The sequence below is a fragment of the Monodelphis domestica genome, chromosome 3, assembly GCF_027887165.1.
Source record: "Monodelphis domestica isolate mMonDom1 chromosome 3, mMonDom1.pri, whole genome shotgun sequence".
NCBI classification, from domain to species: domain Eukaryota; kingdom Metazoa; phylum Chordata; class Mammalia; order Didelphimorphia; family Didelphidae; genus Monodelphis; species Monodelphis domestica.
In genome coordinates, this window is record NC_077229.1 from 28947290 (window position 1) to 28973901 (window position 26612).

The 26612-nt window shown below is 44.8% G+C and overlaps 1 protein-coding gene across 1 annotated transcript in view; it reads left to right on the forward strand.

Moving 5' to 3' along the window:
• The window catches only part of CORO1C (coronin 1C), a 109013-nt gene that overhangs the window by 55493 nt on the left and 26908 nt on the right, over positions 1 to 26612 (forward strand). The window contains exon 2 of the mRNA XM_056821627.1: positions 779 to 978. Within this exon, the coding sequence (XP_056677605.1) occupies positions 779 to 978 (200 nt within the window). The remainder of the gene's footprint in view (positions 1 to 778; positions 979 to 26612) is intronic.

The window sequence follows — 26612 nt, forward strand, 5'->3', positions numbered from 1 at the left end:
GTTTCCCCCCAAACCCAGCTCCTACAGAAGCCTTTTTCTCTTCATTTTAGTCTAGCCAGGAAAGGAGGAATGACTTACCTTGCACTTGATCTTGGCCAAAAGGCCAAGAAGCGATAAAACGACTTATTTTGATCAGCAGCTAGAGAAGAGAAGATTTAGGTCCTTTTTTGTCCAGTCATTCACAACTTAGCTGCAGTCCTCTGGTTTCCAAGAAACCTTATAAGAGTATTCAAGGCCCCCAAACCTCCCAGATCTTGCATAGCCCCATTTTGGTCTCTTAGTTCATTCATGCTTTACTTGCCTTCTGGACATCTGTCTAAGCTCTTTAGAGCAGGGTCATGTCTTATGCCTGTCTCTCTAGCCCTTGAACATTTATAGTGCTCAGAAACTTTGGGGAAGAGCCCTGGTGTTCTTTCCAAGAGTGAAGATTGCTCAGTGGGAGGGTTGTTGTTTTATAAGGATGTAATGGAAGGCAGAACCACAAACCTCACCTTTTGTTTTCAGGTTCCCCGGGTTTTCCTTCCTCTCTTTGATGTTCTCTAGGGAATTGTTGCTGGTGAGTTTTTTGGATGCTGATTGAGAAAAGTGTTCCTTTTTAAATGACATTCCCAGCTTATTCTTTCTCTGTTCAACTGAAGGAAGGTTTGGTTGGCAAGTTGGGCAGTTTGTGAGAGTAAGCCAAGAATCAGGCCTTGCCTTCTTCTCTTCCCTTTCCTTTCTTTCCCTGGCATTCCAGGGGTGCCCACTGCCTGATGCCTGCCTTATTCTTCCTCTGCAGACACCATGAGGCGAGTGGTACGGCAGAGCAAGTTCAGACACGTGTTTGGCCAGGCCGTGAAGAATGACCAGTGCTATGATGACATCCGGGTCTCTCGAGTCACCTGGGATAGTTCCTTTTGTGCGGTCAACCCCCGATTTGTCGCCATCATTGTGGAAGCGAGTGGGGGCGGGGCATTCCTCGTGCTGCCCTTGCACAAGGTAGGTGCCCCTTGGGTTATCTCTTACCCTCCACCCAGGTTGGTCTGGGGGATTATATTGGAAATTGTTTGAACACTGAGAACCCTAGGCCAGAAGCTGATGCACTTATGGTCGATGTCCATGTACTTTTGGCAGCCATGTTCTCTTCTCTGACAGAACTAAGTATTAAACAGTTTGTTAAACTGTTCTAGAGATGAAAAAGGCCTCGTTATTGGAGTGATGCTTGAGCCCTGGAAAGTCGAGGAATCCCAGATTCTGGTTTGGTTACTTCTGTTCTTGACAAATGTTTTTCATTTGGACATAATTAAATTGGATCAGATTTGGACACTACAGTATCTTTTTAGGGAGTTCCACAAAGGACAAAGGATGGACTGTTTTTTTTTTTTTTTGGAGAAGATGAGCCAAACCTTTAGTTTTTTAAAATATTAAAAACTTTTTTAGGTTGTGGTTTTTCTCCTTGTCTTTTGCCATATGGCAGTGAGGATCTACATTGAGCAAGAGTCCCTGGTACTTCTACTACTCCCAGTTTGCTTCCAGAGTACTTTGCAAACTCTACTCATTCTTCTCTTTCTTAGAGCCAAGAGAGATTTAAGAAAGGGTTGAATTTATTTGGCATGCCATTCCCAAGGCACCAACCAGTTGATAACATTTATACTAATAATAAGATTTAGTTTAGCTCCCAGAGTTAGAAACAATGAGAGAAGAACATTCAAGGATGGAAGAATTAGTGATGGAAAGGAGAGCCTAGAATGATCTCTTCCTGACTTTAGAGTTCTCAGAAGGAAACATGAATTTACTTTGTAGTCAGTGTGGCTTCTTTGTGCTATTGGGCTTGAGAAATACCTACTTGTATCTTGAAGTTTTATAATCTCCAGAAAGTGGAAAAGTGGGTTTTAATCAAGCTAGGTTGAAGCTTTTGAAGGGTTGTCTGGTGAAAGAATGAAGAATTAGCCCAGTTCTGTTTTGCCCCCATGTGCAGAAGCAGGAGCAGAGAACCAATCCTGAGTGGAAGGACCTAACTCGGGTAGAGAGCAGATTCCCCCACCCTGGAGATCTTTGAGTTGAGCCAAGTCTGGGGACCATTTATTGGAGGCTTACAGAACAAATCCTGCGTGTTCCCCAGACTTCTTCCTTTTAGCATACAGGCTGGCTCATCTGTTGACATCTTGTCTGTCTGGTATGGCAGTTGTCCTCTGTGTGATGCTAGTTCTGTCTTGTGTTAGAAACAGCAGCTGCCTTTGTGCTGGCTGACTCCAGCTATTCTGAGGTGGGAAGGACAGGAGAAACACCTGCTGTTGTGTATTTCTTCTGCGGAAGGGTGACTAAAAGCCATCTAGGATAGGTGCTTACATTTGTCCTCAATCTGTGAGTCTGTACTACTATGAGGAGCATCTGCTACTTTAGAAGCAGGTGGGGTAGCTAGGGGACACCACAGTACACAGAGTGCCCAGTCTAGAGTCAGAAGACCCAAGTTCATATCCATCCTCAGAGATTGACTAGCTGTGTGGCCTTGGGCAAGTCACTTAACCCTGTTTGCCTCAGTTTCCTCATCTCTCAAATGAACTGGAGAAGGAAATGTCAAAGGATCTTTGTCGAGAAAAAATGGGATGAGTCATGAAGGGTTTGGACGTGACTGAAATCAGTGAACAAAACAGTGATAGAGGGGAAGATAGGAAAGAAAATAATCACCACTTCCGAGGAAGTTTCAACTTTATTATCATGTAACATATTTTTCTCAGAGCTGTGGCTCATGTGAGTTACCCTATTGGGAATAGCATTTGAATGCTTGGTCTCTATTCTCAAGTTTAGCCAGTTAGCCCTTCTTTCATAGAGAAGTTGCAGGGGTATGAACACAAGCCCCAGAAAGGGCTCTTTCAGATGAATGAGAAAATAAGGACAACATTGAGATTGTGAGCCTGGGTGGTCTCCACTATAATAGGGAAGTATAAGGAACCAGGAGTTCTTCCAGGGATGTGGTGAGTGAGATACCTGTCGAATATCCATGTGAAGAAGTCTCAAAGGCTCACCTGGACCAAGGCTCACCAGAGACTAGAGCCAAATTTAAAGATCTAGAAATCATCTGCATAGAGATGATGATTAAACTCATAGTGGTTGATAGTATGAAGAGAAAAGAAAATGGGGCCCAAGACAAAGTCTTAAAGAGAGCTGATTTGGGGAGAAGGTCCCAATTTTGCCCAGGATGAGACCACTGGGAGCATTGAAATCTTGTAGCTCCCTATTTTATCCCCTGAAGTCTTGGAATAGCACAAATACTAAGTCCTACAAAGAACCCCTGAATCTTCCCCTCAGAAATGTGGCTCAGCTGAGCTCAGCAGCTCTAATATCAAGTCTGGAGTCAGGTAATTGGTTGGGAAATGGAACAAAGAGCCCCCTGAAATGTTCTACCCCAGCAGCAGAAGCACTCAAGGTACAAACCCAGAAAAAGAGAAAGATTCCACAATGGCTACAAGCAATCTCAGAGGAAGCCCCAGCTGGGGCACACAAACTAGAATTCTTGGGAGGAAAAGAATTTAAAAATGTTTTTATAAACTGATGAGAGCACTAGAGGAAAATATTGGAAAAGAAATGAGAGTTGTGGAAGAAAGAATTGGCAAGAGAAATGAGAGCTTAGCTGAAGTGTCACGAAACTTTGCCCAGTAGAAGGCAGTGGACTTCATGAGGTAAAAGAAATGGTAAAGTCAGAAGGCTGAAAAAGTGGAGGAAAATGTGAGGTTATCATAACAGAAAAGAGACACAGGAGGTCCTGGGTTCAAATATGGTGTCAGACACTTCCTAGCTAGGCAAGTCATTTAAAGCCCATTACCTAGCCCTTACTTCTCTTCTGCTTCAGAACTGATATTTAGTATTGATTCTAAGACAGAAAGTAAACATTTTTTAAAAAGGCACCCCCCTCCCAAACAAAGAAACAAACAAAAAAAAACAACCTTAATTAGATCTCTCAGAACCAGAGGGCAAAGTGGATTTAGAAAAATTTGGTCATTTCCTGAATGACATCCCAAAATGTAAGCTTCCAGAAACATCATAGTCAAAATCCAAAGCTTCCAAGTCAAAGAAAATATATTGCAAACAGACAGAGAATTTGAGCCTGAGAAGCCACGGATATGGATCATACATGATATAGTAGCCAGCACCTTAAAGAAGAGGAAAGTTTGGAATAAAAAGACCCTTACCTCCTATCTTAGAATCACTACTGTGTATTGGTTCTAAGGCAGAAGAGCAGGAAGGGCTAGGCAATGGGGGTCAAGAGACTTGCCCAGGGTCACACAGCTGGGAAGTGTCTGAGGCTAGATTTGAACCCAGGACCTCCCATCTCTAGGCCTGGCTTTCAATTCACTGAGCCACCCAGGCACCCCCCTCCCCCATATCATATTCTAAAAGGCAGATGATATGGGTTGTCAATAAACATTTATATGCCAGCCCTGGAGATTTGTAAAAGACAGTTCCTGCCCTCAGGGAGCTCAACAAAATAAATATGTGCAAATAATCATCTCCATGATAAATGGTTAAAAAAAATAAAACCAAACACACACCTTGTACCTTCTGTCTTTTTTTTTTTAAACTTTTTTTTGTCTTAGAATCCTATCAGTTCTAACTTAGAAGAGCGGTAAGGGCTTTTCTATGTTAGGGACACATAGGTAGAAAGTCTCTTAGGCCCAATTTGAACCCAGATCCTCCCAACTTCAGGCCTGGTGCTGCCCCTTGTGTGAAGGAAATTATTTAGGGGATGTTACGAGTACAGAGTCTAGCTTGTCATGTCCCCATGAGCATCAGCAATGTTGCCACAGAGAGAAGAGCCAGTGGGATTTAAAAGGCAAGAGTGGGAAGGAAAGGAGTCTTTTTACTTCTGTTCTTGAACAGACTGACTCCCTGGGCTGATGCTTGACAAGGGGCAGCACAGCATTGAGGTGACCACCCTGGGCTGAAATCCGAGACCTGATCTTACCATAAGTTAAAAAGACTAACTCCTCTCTTTCCTCTCTTTCTCCCTCCCTCCCTCTCTCATTTTATTAATAAATGTTTATAATTCTGGCACTGAGGCTCCAGGCCACCTTTTATTTGTTGCACCATAAATAGCAAATAATTAAGAGAGATGGTACTAGCATTAAAAGAGATTTGGAAAGGCTTTCTGTAAAACATGGGAATCGCCATGGAAGGCAGTTGCTGGAGATGAGGAGGACCAGTATTGCAGGTGTGGGGGACAGGTAGTAGTTATGGAGTATGGAAGCCAAGGTGGCCTTGGAGGGAAGACTGGAGGGCAGGAGGGCCTAGACAAGGGCTTTGAACACCGAACATAAGATACTGTATTTGATTCTGGAGGTGATGGGGAGCAGTTGGAGGGGGTGGCGGGGTCAGACCTGAGCTCTGGGAAAACCACTTTGGTCCCTGATTGGAGTGGAGAGAGACTCGAGGCCGTAGACCAACCTGCCGCTATTGCAGGTCTCTTAAGCATGAGTTAGGGTGAGGCTGCACCAGTGGCAGAAGCCAAGAATAACTTTCCTAACAAAAAAAACTGAGTCTGGTGCTGCTGGGGACATAAGCGTGAATGGGGGGCCAGCTAGGTGGCTTAGTGGAGAGAGAGAACCCGACCTGGAGGTGCCTTGCCCTTACAGCTCTTCTGCCTTGGAAGCAATACTTAGTAACAGTTCTAAGAAAGAAGGTAAGGATTAAAAACAGAAACAACAACCAAAACCCCTTAATTGGGGACAAACATTTGTGGCAAAAAGACTAGAGCTGTGCAGACATTTTGAATCCCAGATAGTGGGAGTGTGGTAGATGATGAACCAGCAAAGGAGACTGAGGAGAAGGGCTTAAACGAATAGGAGAAGAGCCAGGAGAGAGCAGTGTCATGAAACCTAGAGAGGAAAAGGGGATCGATCAGTGGTGTGAAAGGCTGCAGAGAGGACAAGGAGGGCAAGGCCTGGGGAAAGGCCATTCATTAGATTTGGCAAGTGAGAGATCTGTGGAGAAGGCATGAAAAGGTGGGAAGCCAGATAGTAGGGGGATTCATGCTGTTGGTTAAGAAAACCTTCGAGATCCTTCTGGGGTTCTCTTTGGAGAGATTCCACCAGAGCCATAGGGTCTTTCTCATTTGGAGAAAGTAGGTTTTTTTCCCATGTCAGAGGAGCTGAAAGGAAGTCTTTGTTTTCCATTCCCTCATCCTTTTAAGCATGAAAGAGAATTCATGACTTTGGTGTGAAGCTGACACAGTTCAGGATGGGGAATATGCTTCTCTTACAGTTTAGGCCCTTGGACCAGTGGTCACAGATACTGAAAATGACTTTGTAAGTCATTGTCGACACCCCCCCCCCCACACACACACACACACTCCCACCCTCCCCCAAGTGAGAGAAAGTGAGAGTTTAGGAGAGGCTGGATTGGGTCTCATTAATGGGCCCATCTGCCAAGCTGCCAAATGGTGCTGGAGGAAGTCACACGCCCATGATGACTGAGTATATCACAATTCAGGTGATATACAGTTCATCTCGACTTGGCTTTCAATTTGCTACAGCAGAACTTCCTTTCTAATGGCTCTTCTAAACCCTTCTCTCCTCAAACTCCCAAGCAGCTCTCGGGAGATGGCCTACTTTGAGAAAAAAGAGGCCATGCTCCATACCCACCTAACCCCCAACCTCCCTCTCCAGCTCCACCATCATCCTGTCTTTGTGGTAACCCTCTACCTTCCAATAGTAATCTTACTAGCTGTACTTAGTCCGGGCCTCCCATCTCCTCTGAGAGCTTACACACTGGCCATTCCTTTTCTGCCATCTTCAGTTTCTTTATCGAGTGGCTCTCCTCCCCCCATCCGAATTGCTCCCCCCCCCCAAAAAAAAACCAACAGAACAAACACCTTCATTTGATCCTACCTTTCTTTTTCGTTCTCATCTTAGAGCTCTCCTTTCACTACCAAACTCCTAGGCAGAGTTGTCTGCTTCTTCCTTACCCGCTCACTTCTCAGGTAGTTGCAGTATGGTCAGTTCTGACCTGACCACTTTGCTGACCTACCACATTACTAAAATGACTCCCTTCACAGTAATGAGTGATCCTGTTAATGGCTAAATATTAAGACCGCCCCTCAGTGCACATTTTCCTTGAATTCTATTCCTTTTGAAACTCTTGACCACCTCTTCTCTGCAGACAACACCCAGATGTTTATAGACTCAAGTTCAGTAATTTAATGAACATTTATTAAATGTGTGCATGAGGCCAAGTGCTGCAAGACCAAAGCTATCCTTGCCTAAAGGATGCTAGTCATGCGTCATGAGCTGCCAGCTGAGTATCTCTACATGCAGTGCCCTTCTGAACTTCTCTTGAGGTGACCACCATTTTGGCATCAGAAGCTCAGTAATCTTGGGGCTGGAAGAGACCTTAGAGGCTATCAAATCCAATTTCCTCATTTTAAAGATAAGGCAATTGAGGCACACAGAGACTTGCTATAAGTGTCTGAGGCCTGATCTGAAGCTGGGTCCTCTGGATTCCCACGTCCAGTCTGCTCTGTGGCTTTTCATCACTTCCCCCACTCTCCATCTCCTCTTAGCCACTTCTTGCCTCCATCCCCTTTCTCTGCACCCTCTAATTGGAGCTCTGACCGTTGCTTTTCTGGACTGCTATTATGACCCCCAAATTGATGCCTGCATTTTTCCTGTCTGCTTTCCTCAAACTCCCAAAACAATCTTTCTAAGGTGTGACCCCGACGAGGTCATTTCCCTCTTTGAAAGCCTCCTGTAGTTTCCCTTGCCTGACGCTGAAGACCTTGCCAGTGTGTTCCCCATCAGATTCCCCATCACCAACTCTTTCTGAACTCTCGATCCCATCTCCGTGCAGGCACTTCTCCATGCCTGGAAGGTACCCCTTCCTCATCGTTACCTCCTACAAACTGTTTAGTTGAGTGCCCCTTTCTCCAGGAAGCACTACCTCCTGGCCCCGGAGCCTTCCATGGTTCCTGTTGGTCACTGTGAGAGAATACAAACTTTTCATCATCCAGCCCTGGCCTGCCTTTCTGCATTTGTTTCGCATTATTCCTCGTCATATATGTGTTTCCACCGAACTGGTTTACTTGCTGTTCCCCAGACTCCACATTCTACCTCCCATAGCCATGCCCATACCGATGCGCTTGTTTGTACTTGTTGAGGTATGGCTCCAGGAGAGTTTAAGCTTCTTGAGGAGAGGAAGGGGCAGGTTTTTGCTTATCTATTGTATCTCCTGGGTCAGGAGGCACAGTGCGTGCCTTTCCAGTTTGGGAAGGACCGGGTGCTCTTGCCCCTGTGTTTGTGCCCTGCTCATACTCACTTGAAACGTGGTGATTGGCATAGAACTTGTGGTCTTTTTTTTTTTAACCCTCACCTTCTGTCTTGGAGTCAATACTGTGTATTGGCTCCCAGGCAGAAGAGTGGTCAGGGCTAGGCAATGGGGGTCAAGGGACTTGTCCAGGGTCACACAGCTGGGAAGTGTAAGTGGCCCAGCATTAAGTGACTTCTTTATAGCCATGCCCCACAGGTAGTTTGTGTCAAAGACTTTTCTTTTACTTGCACATAGTAAATGTGGTTAGTAAAAATGCTTGTTGAAGTAGTTTTCAGAAAAAATTAAAGCCATCTTAGTCATGTGGGAAAATGCCCTAAATCATTATTGAGCAGAGAAATACAAATTAAAACAACTCTTAGCAGCACCCCCCTCCCCCGCCTATCAGATTGGCTAACATGAAAGATTAGGGAAATGAAAAATGCCAGAGGGTATGTGGAGAAATGGGGGTGCTAATGTACTGTTGGCGGAGTTATGAACTGATCTAGCCATTCTGGAGAGCAATTTGGAACGGTGCCTGAAAGACTATAAAACTGGACATAGCCTTTGACCCAGCAACACCACAATTAGGTCTATATCCCAAAGAGATCAAAGAAAAAGGAAACGGAACTCTAAATGTACAAAAATATTTGTAGCAGTTCTTTTTGAGGTGGCAAAGATTGGAGATTGAGGGGCTATCTATCAAGGGGGGAATGGCCAACCAAGCTGGTTTCTGATTGTGATGGAATACTTTGTGTGGTAAAGAAATGAGTAGTTTCTACACATAATCAGGAAAAAAAGTTTTAAAAAAGGATGAGCAGAATGATTTCAGAAAAAAACCTGGGAAGACTTACATGAACCAATGCAAAATGAAGTTTGTGTGATTTTCCATGTATAGCTGATACATTGCTTGCCTTCTCAGTCGGTAGGGGAGGAGGGCCTGTGAAGGGAGGTAGAATATTTGGAACTAAAAAAAAATACTAAAACTTTAGAAAATAGAAATGTTAAAAAATGTATTAAATAAAAAAAAATTAATTGCATATAAAAACCATTTTTAACAATTTTTAAGCGAGATTTTGCAATTCATATTCTTTCTCTCTTCCCATCCTTTCCAAGGTGGTAAATAGTCTAATATTGGTTATGCCAGTGCTGGCATACAATCCATATTACCATATTCCTCATGCTGTAAAAGATGACACATATATCACACAAAACCATAACTTGTTGACTGGAATCAACTATGATAAATCCCCCTCCCCTAGTAGAACCGCAGCTTTCTTTAAAAATATTTATTTTGAAATATTTTTCCGTGGTTACATTATTCTTGCTGTCTTTACCCTCTTCCCTCCCCCCTCCTGAAGCTGATAAGCATTCCCACTGGGTTATGCATGTGTTATCACTGGATACCTATTTCCATATTGTTCATTTTTGTAATAAAGTAATCTTTTAAAACCCAAACCTTAAATCCTGTACCCATATAAACAGGTGATAAATTATATGCTTTCTTCCCTCCCCCCCCCTTTAAATTTAGACTATTTTTCCATGGTTACATGGTTCATGATCCGTCTCCCCCACTCTTTCTTCCCCCCAACCGAATCTGACAAGTAGTTCCACTGGGTTATACAGGTATCATTGTTCAAAACCTTGTTCATCTCTGCAGTAAAGCGATCCTTAAACATCAGAACCCTAATCATATCCCTAGCACACTACGTGATCGACCACATATTTTTCTAATTCATTTCCTTTACCACAGATCTTCTGATGTGGACAGTGTTCTTTCTCATCAGTCCCTCAGAATTGTCCTGGATCATTGCATTGCTGCTAATAGAGAAGTCCATTACATTCAGTTGTGCCACAGTGTATCCATCTCTGTGTACAATGTTCTTCTGGTTCTCCTCCTTTCGCTCTGCATCAATTCCTGGAGGTCCTTCCAGTTCACATGGAATTCCTCTAGTCCATCATTCCTTTTAGCACAATAGTATTCTTTCACCAACAGATATCATAGTTTATTCACATTCTCCAATCAAGGGACATTCCCTCATTTGTCAATTTTTTTGCCACCACAAAGAACGTGGCTATAAATATTTTGTACAAGTCTTTTTCCTTATCATGTTGGGGTACAAATCCAGCAGTATGGATAGATCAAAGGGCAGGCAGTCTTTTAGCGCCTTTTCCAAATTCCAAATTGCCCTCCAGAATGGTCAGATCAATTCACAATTCCACCAGCAATGCATTAGTGTCCCAATTTTGCCACATCCCCTCCAACATTCATTACTTTCCTTTGCTGTCATATTAGCCAGTCTGCTAAATATGAGGTGGTACCTCAGAGTTGTTTTGATTTGAATTTCTCTAATCAGGAGGGATTTAGAACACTTTTCATGTTCTTATTGATAGTTTTGGTTTTCTCGTGTGAAAACTGCCTTATTCAAATCATGTTTTCCTTTGGATTTCTACTCCCACAGTTCTTTCTCTGGATGTGGATAGCAATAAGTTCCACAGGCTTGATCTTGATCATTACCTTGCTACTAGTAGCAAAGTTGATTATATTTGATCATCCCACAGTGTTTCAGTTACTGTGTACAATGTTCTCCTGTTTCTGCTCATTTTGTTCTGCATCAGTTCATGGAGATCTTTCCTCTTCATACAGGAATCAAGCATTTCATCATTCCTTATAGCACAAAGTATTATACCATAACTTGTTCAGCCATTTTCTAATTGAGGGACATCCCCTCAGTTTCCATGGCTAGAAATATTTTTGTACAAACATTTTTTATTATTTCTTTGGGGAGAATGTCAGCTTTTTTAATGTTGGATTTTCTTTCCTTTGTCTAGGATCTGGTATAGTAACTTGAATGGAGAATTTATTATGTTGCCAGATGCTTTCCTAGGTAGTTATGGGGGCTGGAGAAGTGGTTCCTAGCCGTAGAAGAATGCAGACAAATATACTAAATATGACAGGAGACCCAAGCTTGTAAATGGGCAATTCTCTGTATCTATGGTCTCCTTGGTGTGGGTTTTCCTACCTTTGGTAAAAATTATCTCTCATTCTCTTGGGTAGCTCTGGATCATGTTCATTGTTGACTTCTACCCAAAGTAATGAAGGCAGGCCTGTCTCTGTAGATCAGTACAGGAGACCTTGTGAATGCATGAGTTTATTATTATGTGTATTTATTCACATAACATACATACACAGTCTTGCACATTGGATTAACAAAAGATGATGATTTCAGAGGGGAGGAAGGGTTGGAGAGATAGATCTGAGGCTCTTAATCACTTAAATGAATGTTGAATTGAATGTGAGTTCCCTCCCCATCCACTAGGGTAATATTACAAAGGAGATTTTGAGAGGTCTTTGATGGAAGAATAAGCAAAGTGCCTAGTTGTTCTTGAGGTGGGCCTAAAGCTATGAATAAATGATCTCTTTTCAGTAGAGTTGCTTAAGGCTTCAGGAATGAGCTCTTTCCTAACTTTTCAGAGGGTTGCCATCTACACTTTTTTATTAAAGCCTTATCTGAATAGTTGTGCTTTCATTGAATAATTTCTAAGTCTGGTGACCATAATTCTGAGCTACAAGGGTTGTTTCTGTTTCTCCGGGCATACGAATTCCTACTAAAATGGCAGAAACCTAGTTCTCTGGAGAACAAACAGGTTTTCAGTCCCCTACGGACTCTTCCTTGTTTGACTGGAAGCATGTCTCTTCCTGTATGGAAGGTAGCCCACAGGGATGGTACAGGATTGACTCATCAGTATCAGTGTGCATTACTGGGGAGAACAGATAGGCCAGCCCGATGGCACGCCAACACCTCCACACCCTCACACCCCAAGGAGAGGGCCGGGTGGCACTGCCTTGCATTGGCATGGCTGGGGGGCTTCTGTCACTGCTCCCTCAGCTTTCTTTTTCCCAGGTCCCCCTCCTGGAATTCGACATTAGGAGGCCCAAATGAGTTCAGATTCTTATGCTTCATGGATGAAAATCCCTGTTAGTCATTGGGAAGAAATAACCTCGTTACGGACTGCTCCCTTCTGGTAATTGTGGGTGTGGTGTTGGCCCCTGCCTCATTCTTTTGACTTGTTGCCCCATCACATGTTCTTGAGACAGATCTGTGCCAGTGTAAAGAGCAGTCTGGATCCTCTTTGCCTTCATTCCTTTTGAAGGTTGTCTGTTGGAATAATTGAAACCTGTTTTACTGGTCTCTTTAAAACTGCCCTTTCTGCTGCTCCTCAAGAGATCCTCCTTTCCGAGTGGGCTGGGGAGGAGAGGCTTGGAAACAGCTCCCAGTGAGCCCTGGAACCCGGGCCTGGAATGGGCTCTGCCTGCTGCCCCTCCTTTGAAGGAACAGCTTCCAGGGACAGTGTTCTAAGGAAGCAGAGGGCGCTACTCTGGCCAGAGAGAATCCTGTGCTCCTGGGAGGAGGCTGAAACTGAGACCTTCCGTCTTAGAATTGATACTAAGTCATGGTTCCAAGGCAGACGAGCAGTGGAGGTCAAGTGACTTGCCCAGGGTCACGTTGCTAGGAAGTATCTGAGGTCACATTTGAACCTAGGGCCTCCTGTCTCTGGGAATGGCTCTTAATCCACTGAGCATCCAGCTGCCCTCATGACTAAGTTTTAAACCTTTGTTGGAAAGCTGCAGCTGTAAGCCTACATCATCTTTTTGTGCTTAATGTTACTGTGTTCCCCGCTCCGCAGCAGTGAGTTTGTTTTGTAGGTGCATATAGAAATCCACATCCATCTCCGGCACCTAAAATGAAAACAGAGACTGCCTTCTTTTCCTTTGTATCCTCCGTACCTCGCGATTGACAGATCTCCTGAACGGTCGCCAAACGTGTGCTGAGGACAGGGCCACAAATTGTACTTCCTTTGGTCGGTCCACATGCTTATAAACGAGGGTTCAGCTCCCAGTGGGAGGAGCGCTCCCCACTCCCAGCTCGCGGGATGTCTTGGGTGGGTGGTTGGGAAGCTCAGAAGCTGCTGCTTCTGTTTGGGATGTTGGAGGTGGGAAGGGTTGGGAGGAGTTGAAGGGTAATTGTTCTGTGACTGCTGCTTAGCTGCCTTCTGGTTTGACCGACCCACAGCTGAGATCCAGAACAGCTCCCTCCTCTTTGGAGATTTGTTATAGGACCCACGGCCCACCCGGAGTGCCTCGTCGTTTCAGGGCTATAGGCCTGCAAGCTGGGGCTGCCCTTCTGAAGTGGGGAGCCTGAGGTGGCCCTCTGGGGTGCCGGAGGCCAGAGCTCTTGGATCTAAGCCCCTGTAGATAGCCTGGGCGCCCTCCCCCTGCTGGTTATCCCCCAGAGATCAGGGCAGCCAGCCCCTGAGGGTCATGGACCGGCTGCCTCCACTCAGTGCAGTCATTTAGAGCTCATTTTGCCTCTTTATCCTCCCCTCAAACCTGTGAGGAAGGCAGGGGGCCGTGTGGATGGCTTCTCTTTATTTTGTGGAGAAGAAAACCCCCAGTGGGGGCCTGCCGCCCAGCTTGAGGAGGCTTCTTTATGGGATGCCGGAGCTGATGAGAAAGGCCCACAGCCTGCCAGCTTTGGGGCTCCTGCCATGCCAGCAAGATGTGTATTTCCCTGGTCCATGCCCAAGATTGCTTGTGTTTATTAGTAATGATAGAAAGCTTAAAGGTTTGCAAAACATTTTACAAATACTGCATTTACACTCCCCTACAAGCCTGGCAGGCAGGTGCTCTTTTATTAACCTGCTTTTACAGTTGAGGAAACTGAGGCAAATGGGTCAAGTGACTTGTCCAGCATCATGTGTCTGAGGCCTCATTTGAACTCATGCGGAGGGGTCTTGGGGGCTCCAGGCCTGCCACTCTAGCCACCGCGCCACCTAGCTGGTCCTGGTGGTGTGTTTTTTTAATCCAAAGTATTTTATTTGGTGCATTCAAAAACTATTGTGAAAAGAGGATCCCTAGACTGGCGGGGGAGGGGGAGGTACAAGAGCCCCCTTTCTGTGGGCTCGCCCAGGGCACCCCTTCCCGAGCTCCCTCTGGGGCTGGAGAGGTCTTTGTGGGAGAGGGGAGGGCCGGAGCAGATGGCCCCAGGGGGAGGGAGGGCGCTGCTGCCCTTCAGCACTCTGTGGCGCCTAGAACTAGAAAATGGCTGGGGGGGGAGGCCGCCACAGCCGCCAGGTGCACCACAGTGACTGCACAATGCGGACCCCCTCCCGTTCCCAGGAGCCCGGGCGCTGCAGCTCTGGCTGCCCCTCCCGCCTCTCCCTGCTAGGGCAGCTGCAGCAGCGCTTCCCTGATTTGTCTCCCAGCCCTGGCGCTGCGGGCTTCTGGCAGTGCTTTTTACCTTATATGGGCATCAGGGCTCTGAGGCCGTCCGCAGCCCCAGTCGGTTCCTCCCATTGCTTTGATTGGCCACTCTTGGCCAGCCCGAAGGCCGGAGATGGGGGGGGGGGCGACTGGAAGGCAAGTGCAGGCAGCGCTTAACCCTTTCCTGCTTTGGCTGCAGGCAGAAGCTGCCGGGCTTGGTCCTCTCCGAGGAACAGATCTCTGAATGGAGGGAGCGCTTCCCTCTGGCCCTGGGCTCAGGGGGCCACTTGGACACGTGCCTTAGTGGAGCATTTATTTCCTTCTCAGCCAGGATTTCCTTAGTCCACAGGAAGTTGTGCCAGAAGGCCAGGACCCCTGAGGAGAGGTGACTTCTCTTACTCTGGGGCCCTGGGCTGCAAGGCTGCACTCCTGTTGTTGGGCACAGGGCCAGTTGTTAGTGAGAAGCAGCTGCTGCCCCAGGGAGGGCCAGAAAGGACTCTCCCCGGACCTGCAGGCCAGGAAACTGGCCTGGAATTCCTGCTGGCCCTAGCTAGCTTTGGAGTGCTTGTTTCCCGATCTGGACCGCAGTGTCATTCTCTTCTCAATAAGGGCTCTCAAACACCTTGAGCCAGGCTGCCACTCTCTTCTGGCTTTTGAAGGTCTCCCTCTTTCCTTTCCTCAAGGAGTGTGAGGCTTGTGGCTGCCAGAACCCAGAAGGAGCTCTTCATTCATAGGGTGCTCCCAGCAAAAGCCATCCCTAGTGCTAGTGCAGATGTAGACCTGGTGGGCTGACGAGCCAGTTGTGTTCTTTTCCTGGCTTAATATCCAAAGCTTTGTCTTCACTTCCTGTTTTTGCTCTCCAGACTGGAGATCTGTGGCCAAAAGTTAGCTTCCAGGGCTTTGAGAGCAGGAAGATTCTATTTTGACTAGGCTCCTACTTTTGGATTCCTTGTTTTTGTTTGGCTTTGCTACAGAGTCATCCCGTGTGTCTGTCTGTCTGTCTGTCTGTCTGTGTGAGCGCAAGAGTGTAGGCAGCAGTGAGAGTCTGGGGGCACTTGGGTAGGGAAAACTTAGCCTGATAGAAGGGCACTGTGTGGTGACTCATAAAAGTGTTCCCCATATTCCCTTTTAATGACTTTATGGCTTGTCGAAGCAATAGGAATCCCCTTTTCTCCCAGAGGAACAGCAGTACCAAAGTAACTCACCTAGTAAAAGTCCTTTCCCTGCACTCTCCCAGACAACTTCAGCCTTGGCTTCCTTGCCTGTGGGCATGGGGGCCTATGTTTTATATGCTGACAGAAGAACATTTTCTTCTCCTTCTTCTTAGTTCTCCAAACCTCCCAGAATGTTTGGTACATCTTGGAGAAATGGCATTGGATTTGTAGGTTCTTATCTCAGTGTTGGCACTTACTAGCACATGTCATTGCCAGTGGGTCACTTCCTCTCTCTAAGCCTTGGTGTGTGTGTGTCTCTCTCTCTGTCTCTCCCCCCCCCCTTTTTTCCCCCCTCCAACCCTGTCCTAAAGACGGGCAGGATGAGGATTTGGGCTACCATCTTTAAAAGGCTTCCAGAGGCATCAAATGAGACTGTTGTAGGCCAGGCATTTGCAAATTGTAAGGGCATTAATGTAGATGTCAGCTAACATTTTGGTCTTTCTTTAGGGTCATACACTGGGCAGCCAACCTGGATTTACTCAGTTGTTAATTTGTGGGTGCTCAGTCACTGTTTCCTTAAGAGCTGGCCCAGAGATTCTGCCTTACTGGAGTGGAGCTTGACCTTTGTGAGAAGAAAAAGGATGCTAGAGAAGGAGGAAAATCAGCTTCAATAGACATCCTTTTGACTTCTTTGAACTTGCTACGACGTGAATGGAGCCCTTATGCTTGAGCAGAAATTTTCTCCTTATTTCCGCAACACATGTTGGCTTGCCATTCTCTTTGCTAGGACTTGAACAGTTCTATACAATTTATGGCCTAAACCGGCAAAGGGTTTATTGTTGTTACTTGACAAAAGACCCCAGTTTGGTGTATAGACTAACAAAGTTAAATTGAAATTTAACTTTCTGAGTCTGCCTCAAAGTGACTTCAACAGTCAGCTGCCTTAAGCATCAGAATTTGTGAGAAAATGGATCCAATGTAGACTACCAGTTGTGAGGTTCTCCAAATGTAACATGTTTCTGGAGCTGCATACTACAAGATGACCAGGAAGCAATGAAACCTGAGGGAACTGGAACAGCATGCAGTTTAGAAGCAGCTTTGAGAGGTTCAGGTATCAGTGGCTCATAACTTGGAAAAATACTGGAAGAGTGGAATTGTAATGGCCTGGTTAAAGAAATGGGCCATGGAAAAGGATTCTAATCTTTTGTCTGAAATCGTTGTGCTTTATGCTACTGAACTCTGCAGGAGACAGTAAGAACAAGGTTCTCCATTATAAATATTGGGCTAAAGCTCTTGGAAGCTTGAATGATCTTGGTCTTAGCAGGCTTGCCTGATTACTTTAGAAAATAGATTTTTGTTGATAACTTTTATTTTTATATTGCCTAGACATCCCCCTAGGTCCTCCAGAATATGAAAAAAATCAACAAAATCTCCTCTTAAAGGAATTTGTAATTGGATCAGTGTAAATATTCCTGAACCACAATCTGGCAATGTTTTCAAGCTGACTAGCCTGTGGATAGAGAAGAGTTACCATATGGCTCATCACTCAGCACCCTGGATTCCTCTTCATCCACTTTCGGAATGATCTGCCATGCCCTCCATGGAATACTTTCCCAACATCTCCATGTTCTGTCATGAAGATTGGCTTGGAACAGTGATCATTTCTGTGGCTACATGTGTAAGTTATTGAAGACATCAGCAGTGTTTTTACAAAGCAGATCCCAGCAGACCTTCCAGCAAAAGAAACCCGTGGGAAATGACAATTGCTCTATGTTTGCACATTTTAGACTTTAAAGATGAATGGGTGCTGGTTCAGCATAGGGCTCAAATACTGCTCTTCAGGCTGCTGAGGCCATACTGATTCATGAATGTAAAAGAAAACAGCTGGAGCTTTTCTTTGAAACATGGCATTTCAAGTCTTCCAATATGGCTCCTTCCTTCCTTTACTCCTGGTGCTCTGCTTCATTTCTAGCTTGACCTCTGCTTGTGTCCTAGGCTTGGCTAGTCCTTCCCTTACTGCCAGGTGAAAGCCTGTCTATTTTTCCGTGATCATTTCCACTGATAAAAGAATTTCTGAAGTTGAAACATGTCCACTGTTCTGAGGACTTGGGGTTTGAGAACTTTATTTTATTGGGACCAACAGTTATAGAACTAATGTAATGGACATAATACAAAGTTTCCTGCAGACGTGGGAAAGGGAAGTAGGAAGGTGGTCTGCACAGGACACGTAGGGCTAGGGACAGATCAAGGGACAGGCTAAAGACAGACACATGAGACTGATATGCAGGTGGGTAGATGGGTAGAGTGGTTAAGGTCTCCTTTCTGGAGTTGAGAGATCCCAAGCCAAGTCCCTGAACCATCAGGTTGTTGATTCTTTTGTCTTCATTTGGAAGGCTTTGTGTGTGGGTGTCCCCCCCCCCCCCCCCACACACACACCCCTTTTTCTGTGTTGGATGGGAAGCTATAGAGCCCAGAGTTAGGGGTAGGAGAAGAGAGAGGGAACACAGTACTGTACAGTAGAGTTACAATAACATTAGCATAGGTGTTATTTTGGAATGTGGATTTCTTTTAGAATTCTTACACAAAGTTGAATTTACCTAAAGCGAGAATCAGGTTTAGTAGTGGTAGGTGCTAAGACAGCTGAGGCTGTAGCAGGTGCTGAATGGCACAAATGACCACTTAGCTGGCAGTAAGCTGGGGCTAGTGGCCCAGACTCTAATGATGCCAGTAGTGCTGGCCACGGACTTGTAGTCCTCTCCTTGGCATCTGAATAAAGTTGTAAATGCTTCCTCCTCTGGGTAGCTTCCTTCCCTTCTCCCAGTTCCAAAGTAAACCCCAACTCCTGTTCACTACTTCAGTAGAGTGTAACTCATTCATTTTCCCCCTATGTTTTGTGTCAGATTTATTCCCAAATTTGTCTTACTTCTTTCTTGGGCATTGATGTGCCTTTAGATTTTTAACTACTGTTGTTTTACGTCAGATGTTAGAATTGAATAGCAGAGACCTGTCCCTCCTTCATGGACTTGGGGTAAGTGAAGAATTGGCCCCCTTTTAGGTAACCGCCATTTTTGTGGGCATTTTTTGAATGAAGTGTTCTCTTTTATAATAACTTTTTTTTGAAGGGGATGAAGATGTTTCTCTTTGTGAAAATATCTTTCTCTAACAACGTTGCTGAATGAGGTTCCTGGGTTTTTGAGAACTTTATTTGAATGCCAAGGAGATGGCTACAAGTTCTGAGGAAAGGTTGCTGCTCTTAAGGGATTGCTGGCACTAAAGTGGCCCCCACTGTTAGTCCTAGCTTCCAGCCATCTAAACGGTCATTTTTGTAGTGTGACACCTGGCTTCACAGCTGCTAGAGTCACCAAAGACCCAGAAAGTAGAATGATTGATATTCTAGTCCTTGCCATTGAGAAGTGGGTCAAATTCAGATTTCTCTCAGTGGAAATGACATGAAAGTAAATGCTATGGGGGGAGCCTCCCAATTTGGTGCAAACTTGAGCTGGGAAGACTTTTTTGGGCCTCCTGGGTATCATCCACTCAGCCTACTCAGACCTGTCACTTCCTAGGGCTAAGCACAGTGCTTTGTATACAGTAAGCGCTTAGTAAAAATGCCTTTTCATTCACTGATATTTCCTTGTCTTTATCTACCTGTGGTCACAGCCCTGGTGAGCTAGCAGCAATCTCAACAGCAGATTGGCTTCCTTCTTGATGATGCGAGAGCTTAAAACCCCTGCATGTTCATTCTCTCTGTCTGTCTGTCTGTCTGTCTGTCTGTCTGTCTGTCTGTCTCTCTCTCTCTCTCTCTCTGTCTCTCTCTCCCTCCCTCCCTCCGTCTCTCTCTCTCTCTCTCTTTCTCTGTCTCTGTCTCTGTCTGTGTGTGTGTGTGTGTCTCTCTCTTTCTCTCTCTCTCTCCCTCCCTCTCCCTCTCCCTCTTCCCTCTTCTTCTCCCTCGCTCACATACACACACACACACACACACATACATACAGACAGACACATATACATGCATACATACATACATATATACATACATATATATGTATATATACATATATATACATACATACATATATATATATATATGAATGACAGGGTCACTCTTCCACAGTCCCAAAGTGGTGTCTCCTGACTGTGCAGCTATGTTCTTTGCGTCTGAGATGCTGCATGATCTATCTGACCCCCCTGAGATCAGGTTGCGCTGTTGCACCAGGTAGGCCACTGGATCTCTCTGATACTTTTTACAAGCCTGCGTGGCTGACCTTATTTCCATTCAGTTTTGAACTTCTTGTAGGCAGTTTTTGACTCGGGGCCATATTTGTTTACTTCCCTCTCCCTTTCAGTGGAGTGTCTATGCAGTAAAGGCTTGAAATGACTAACTTGAATATCTTAAGAAGAGAAGCCCCTTTTTTCCACCAAGTGTGATTTTAGCTAAGAAGTAAAGTTGAGCTTGGACAAGTATTGCCATGCCGCCTACATATCATCTATCAGTGATGCTGCTGGAAAAGGGTAGCAGTTGGCCTAGATCACCTTGTAAGGCCTCTGATAGATTATGGCATTTGATTCCTATTTGGTACTCTCCTGCCTATCCATATGGGAAACTGACTTGAGCTTCCATTCCAGGCATTTCATTTGGCATTTTCTTCTCCTAAAAACAACATTGGTCATGTGGGTTCTTTGGATCTATGACTTATCCCCTGCCTTTTTAGGTCAATGGTAAATACATGGCTGATACGCTGAAGTCATTCGACTCCTATAATTATTTTGTCTCCCAGGAGTCTTTACATAAACCTTGCTGTTGAAAGGACTTTGGTCAATGCAAGTATAGTTCTCTAGCCCCTTCTAACACTGAGAATAATCTGAAGTCTGTGTCTTGGCCTCTTTGTTACCTGACTTGTTTACGTTCAGTTGGGAAGGAGCTTTGCTATTAAGTCCTAAGACTCACCAGATCACCAGAGATCTCCCACTTAGATGACCTTAAGTGAGTCACTGAAGTTCTGAGAGCCTCAATTTCCTTCTGTTTAAAATGAGGATTATACTTTGGCTACCTCTCTTATCAAGATCCTTTTAGAATTATGCAAAGTAAAGCACTGTGAGGAAGCAGGCTATCATCATCATATTATTTTAAAATAGTAAAGTCATCTCTTGGCAATGAGGTGGCAGAGTGGGTAAGAACACTGAACTTGGAGTTAGAAAGACCTAAGTTCAAATCTTGTCTCCAACATGTACTGCTGCATGATACTGGGCAAGATAGTTCTCTCCGGCTCTGTTTCCACATTTGTAAATGGGCATGATGATAATAGCACCAACTCCCAGGGTGGTTGTGATAATCAAATGAGATAACATGGAAAGCACTTTCCAAAAAGAAAACGTAATATAAATCCTAGCTGGGATTATCATGATGAGTATTACCTAGGTAGTGTAATTTAATGAATGCCTTATTAATAAAATAGATCGGTTTGGAAATACAGTACAATGAAATTGTCCAGTACATAAATGGCCCTAAAATAAGTTTCTTGGGGGGTGGGCAAGGAGACAAACCATTGTCAAGTACTTGAAATATTCCTTATGAACTAAATCTTGATTTGCACTCACTATTTTTAGCCAAGTTGAGGTTTCAGGTAAATGGTATGGTTAGCCCAACATATGTCCACGGCTGTTTCCGAAGATAGCCCTTTGGAATCTTGAGAATTGGTCATGAGTGCCCCTTGGTTGTTACTGACCAAGTGATTTGTTGTGGGCATCGTGGGGGATAGGCAATTTCCAAAGGGCCAGCTGTATAACATGTCATAGAAATGATAGTATTTCTAGGCTGTGCCCATATAGAGTGTTTTCCTTTAGCTTGAGAGTGTCCTAAGCAGCTCATTTGCCCAGTTCTACATTTTCAGTTTATTTTTGACTTCATGAAATGAAACATAGCATGGTAGAGAGAAATGGCAGCTAGATGGGGCAGTGGATAGAGCACTGGTCCAGGAATCAAGGAAACGGGAGTTCAAATGTGACCTCAAACACTTATTAGTTATGTGACCCTAGGCAAGCCACTTAACCCTCTGTGCCTTAGTTCTTCATCGGTCAGATGAGCTGGAGAAAGAAATGCCAAACCACTCCCCTATCTTGACCAAGAAAACCCTCAATGGGGTGACCAAGAGTTGGACATTTCTGAAAACAAGTGAACAACAACAACGATAGAGAGGACAGTGATAGGTAAAAGACATTTTACATCAAATTAGGACATCTAATTCCTGACTGGACCATGTACTTTATTAGAGAGAAGTAGAGTATTGGACTTGCCCGAGCCTCAGTTTCATCATTTGTAAAATGGGAATCATAGGGCTGAGTGCTCCCCTTCATTTTATATATAAGGAAACTCGAGCCCTTAAAAGGGGAAATTTGAAAGAAATAATATTGGTAGAAAGTAGTAGAATGTGGATTTTCCATTGAGGACACCAAGTCTGCTAAAGGCCACCCTAGTTTACATCTCATAAGCAGGAGGGCACTTGGCTTCTGGTTCTCCAGCCCCTCATAATACTTGCATGATCTGCCTTGAAGGGGGTGGTTGAAGCCTTATCCATATGTAAGGAGGTTATTGATATTATTAGGTGTATTATTGTTGCTTTTATGATTGAGCCAGTGACTACCATTTTGTGCCTCTGTTTTCTTATCTATAGAATGGATGCTCCATTAGGAATACCACATGTAGGGGAACAACTAGGTGGTTCAGTGGATACTTCCTACCTGGGCAAGTCACTTTTCCCCCATTGCTTAGCCCTTACTACTCTTCTGTTGTAGAATCAATAGAAAGAATTGATTCTAAGACTGAAGGTAGGGCTTTAAAAAAATGCCACCCATGAAGTTGTTCCTGTAAAAACTGTGAAGTGCCATATAAAGATGAGTTCTAGTTGACATTTTTGTGGGAACCCTTCTTTGCTAGGGGAGAGTGGGGGCTGTAAGAAATCATCACATCAATTACTCCATCAAACCCTGCAGGCTGGTACTGTCATTTTGCATTTCAGACCCTCATTTGGTATCTTTTCCCCCTGTACTTGCTTTTGGAAACCTACATGTGTGATATATAATACTCCTTTGTTTTAAGAGTTTCTGAGGTCATCTTTGCAGCCAGAGGAAACAACCCTTCTCTGAATCTTTTTGCTTTGGGTTTCAGATGGCTGGCTGCCTTACTTCCCCCTTTCCTGGGCTTTTTCTCCAACCCTCAGATGCTCCAGAGACTTTTCTTCCTAATTCAGCCTGGTTCGATGGTCCATTCCACTTTAGACCTTGGCATTTGTCCCACTGCATTGGTGATTAATAATAGGAGGAGGGGGACAGGTGTCATTTACCAAGGAAAAGATACCAGACCCCTAGGAACACTTCTGGAGCCCTAGGACTTTCTATGGTCTCTTTTCCCAAACAATAATAACTCTTGTTTATAATCCTTTATGTTTGCAAAACACTTTCAATGTATTTCAGCAGAGGAAGGAGACTTACCGAGAGCTGGAAGACCTAAGTAAGCCCTATCATTTCCTTGCAACTCTATGGTCTTGGACTTCCCTTCTTTCCATCTCAGTTTCCTTCATAAAATGAGGGATTAGGTTAATTGGCCTCTCATGATCTTTATCTGCTGCTTTTGACTCTTGCCTACCCTTTTCTTTCCTCCTCGACTTTTCTGGGTTTTCCTAGTTCCCCTCTCTGTCTGACGGCTCTTCACGTTTCACATTCTCCCCTGTGGATGCTCCCTCAGCCAGTTTGATGTCGTCTTTTCCAATCTCTTGCACTTTTTTCTCTTGATGAACTTCTAGGCTGCGTGAGCTTAATTATCTCCCTGCAAGAGATTCACAGACAACTATTTGGTTCCAGTCCTGCATCACCAACTCCTGATCATTTCAAACTGTATTTCTTGGAGATGTTTCAGACGCCCTTTTCCCTCCTCCCAATCCCACTTCTCTACTGAACTTAACCTGTCTACTGTTTCAGTTTCCTGGGTTTGTGAACTCAACATTATCCTCTAGCCTCCCAATCCAGCTGACTCTCACATCCAGTCACTTAGCACATCTTGGCCGTTCTAACTCCCACAACATCTCTCATATCTGACCCTTTCCTCTCAACTTGCACATCTACTACGCTAGTTTTAGCTCTCATTCCCTCTTACCTTGCTTCCGGCCTGACGACTCCCTGTTGGTATTCATGCTCCAAATCTCTTCCCTACTCCAGTCTTTCCCGCAGTGACCAGAGGGATTTTTCTTAATTGTGGAACTGACACAATACTCTCAGTGAACTTCCAAACAAATAGAAACTTTGGCTTTTAAAGCCCTTTGGGATTTGGCCCCTACGCAGCTTTGCAGCCTCCTCTTCCCACACATCGTGGTCTCTGTTCTTTTTGCCCTGGTTGACTGTCCACCATGTTTGCACCCTTAAAGTACTTCTCAAGCGTCAACCATCCTTTATCCAACTGCTCATGCCTTCTCTCTCTAACTGCCTTGAAGTTATTTTGTATTTATTGTGGATGTCCCTAGGACTCATAGGGGCCAAGTGCTGGCCAGGAACTGAACCTTTCCCCTTCATTTTATAGATGAGGAGAACAATAACTTTTGGTATTTGTTTGTCTGACACCTAGTGTGGTGCATGACTCTTACTGTATGTTTGCTGATTGATTAAACTTTGAGATCCCTTTCCAGCTCCTTGATTTTCTGATTCTCTTCTTAGAACCTTGTAAAATAAATTGTCTAGACATTTTCCCCATTTCTACATGAGAAGTAAGGGCCTTTGCTATACAGTTAGTGGCAGAGCCAGAACTAACTAGCATTCTAGGGTCATGACTCCCTGGTCAGTTCTCATCCTATTGAGAGCTGGCAGCACAGTGGATAGAGTGCTATGTGTGGCATCAGAACGACCCGGGTTCAGCACATCTTAGCTGTATGACCTTGGGCAAGTCACTTGACCCCAATTTCCTAAATCTTGCTGTTAGTTTTGGAATTGATAGCTAAGACAGAAGGCAAGGGTTTAAAACAAACAATAGTTACAGTGTAACTGTTTAAAACAAACTTGATTTGGGAGATAAGTGATTTATTTTGAAACATGATTGTCTAGTTTTGTGTGGTGGAAGCTGCCTATCATTCCAATTCCAAAGATAGGGAGCCTCAGGGATTTGTGACAGACATTAATTGAATGTACTCCAGGGAGCCAAGGCCACCAGGTTGCTAAAAAAGGGGCGAAACTGCTCTCTGCTGTTATAGTCAGAAGTGGAGCAGGTCAGAGCAGGGGGATCCGCTTGTTCTGGACCCCTGCATTTCTAGCTAACCAGGAACTTATGTAAGTCCAGTAAGTGTCTGGCCTCAGACATCCTGTGTGTGACCCTGGGCAAGTCACTTCACCATTGCCTAGTTCTTATGGCTCTTCTGTCTTAGAACTGGAACTAGTATTGATTCTAAGACAGGAGGTAGGGGTTAAAAATAATCCTAAAAGGGTTTTTTCCTCTTGTACTGCATTTCTGCTTATTTCTCATTGAAAACCCCTGGATTTTTTAAAAAGTCCCTCATTCGTGCTCCATTTGTTGAAGAAAACCAGGCGATTTCTGTTTGGTGAGAGGTTCTCGTTTTGGGGGTGCCCCAGAGCGGATTTTTACCTGAGGATAAATTCCCTTTGTAATACCAGCAGCAGCATCTTTGCCTGTATGCGGAGGCCAACAAATCCACATCCAGCTTCGGAATGGGGGGGCTGTTGTGCTCTTTCTGCTTCTTTGAAAGCTCAGATACCCTCTTAGCAGAGAGTCGTCATTTTGCTCTGTAGTGTTGAGCCGAAAAGTCCGAGCTTCACTGTTTTCTGTCAGAACAGTAGCATCCACATATGACCATCGTTAAGAGGCACTCAGTGCCATCCTGAGAAAGAGGAAAAGGCTGCTAGGTGGAGCCTACCTGGTTTGGGAGAAGTTGCTAAAGGAATGGATGAAGGGGAGAGGAGGAGTCACTTGCTGATGGCTTCATGGAGAAGAGAGCGAGCGAGAAGGGGAGAACTTTCCAGCTTGGAAAGTGAGCAAACAATTTAGGCCATTGGATGTCTCCCAAGAAGAGTGCTGATGAGCACATTTTGGAAGGGGAGGGTGCCAGGGTTGCTTCTGTACCACTAGTGACTGTCAGTGCTAAGGCCAGAGAGAATGGCTGCCCGCCCTCAGTGCTTTCAGGGGTGTTAAATAGGACTGAGGATTGGAAGGGACAGAGAGGCTGTCAAGGCCAGGCACTCCTTTTATACATTAGGAAGTTGAAGAACCTGCTCCAGGCCTCCGCAGAATTGAAATGTGTCAGAATCCAGGGACTTCCCAGCACACCAGGCCATCTGGCAGTTGGAGAAATAAGGGAAGTGGTCTGAAATGAACTGAATTGTGAAATGTTCTTTTGAGAGACAGTCCCTGTGTCATGGAAAGATCCCACTGGCTTGGGGGGCAGGCAAGCCCTTGGTTTGTTCCTCTGTGAATTGAGGGCTTGTGGGAGATGAGTCCTCTTCCTAGATCTAGCCCTTCTGTGGCTAGATGAGAGTTCTAGGAGAATGCAAGTCATGCTTCCACTCGGGAAACTTTCCAAGCACCCATTTCAAGTGGAGTCTGTAGATTATGTATTGTTCTTGTAACTTTAAAGCTGCAGTGCCTGGAGAGGGGGAGGAGTAAATAACAGTTATAACTGTAATTACAATGTAAGTATTTTACCGGTTAGTAATCTCTGATCATTCCTGTGGTTCCAAAGCTTCTGTAATGTTAGAAGAAGACCCTGGGACTCGAGGGCCCTTCTAGTTCTCTTCTGCACTTAAAATCTCATGGTTCATTGATCTGACCTGACAACGAATATGCAAGTTTAGGATGTATTTCCCTAAGAGGAGATGGATGGGTTAGGGCAGCCTGGTCCTTTCCCTTTTGCGTTAGGCACTCTACCCCCCTT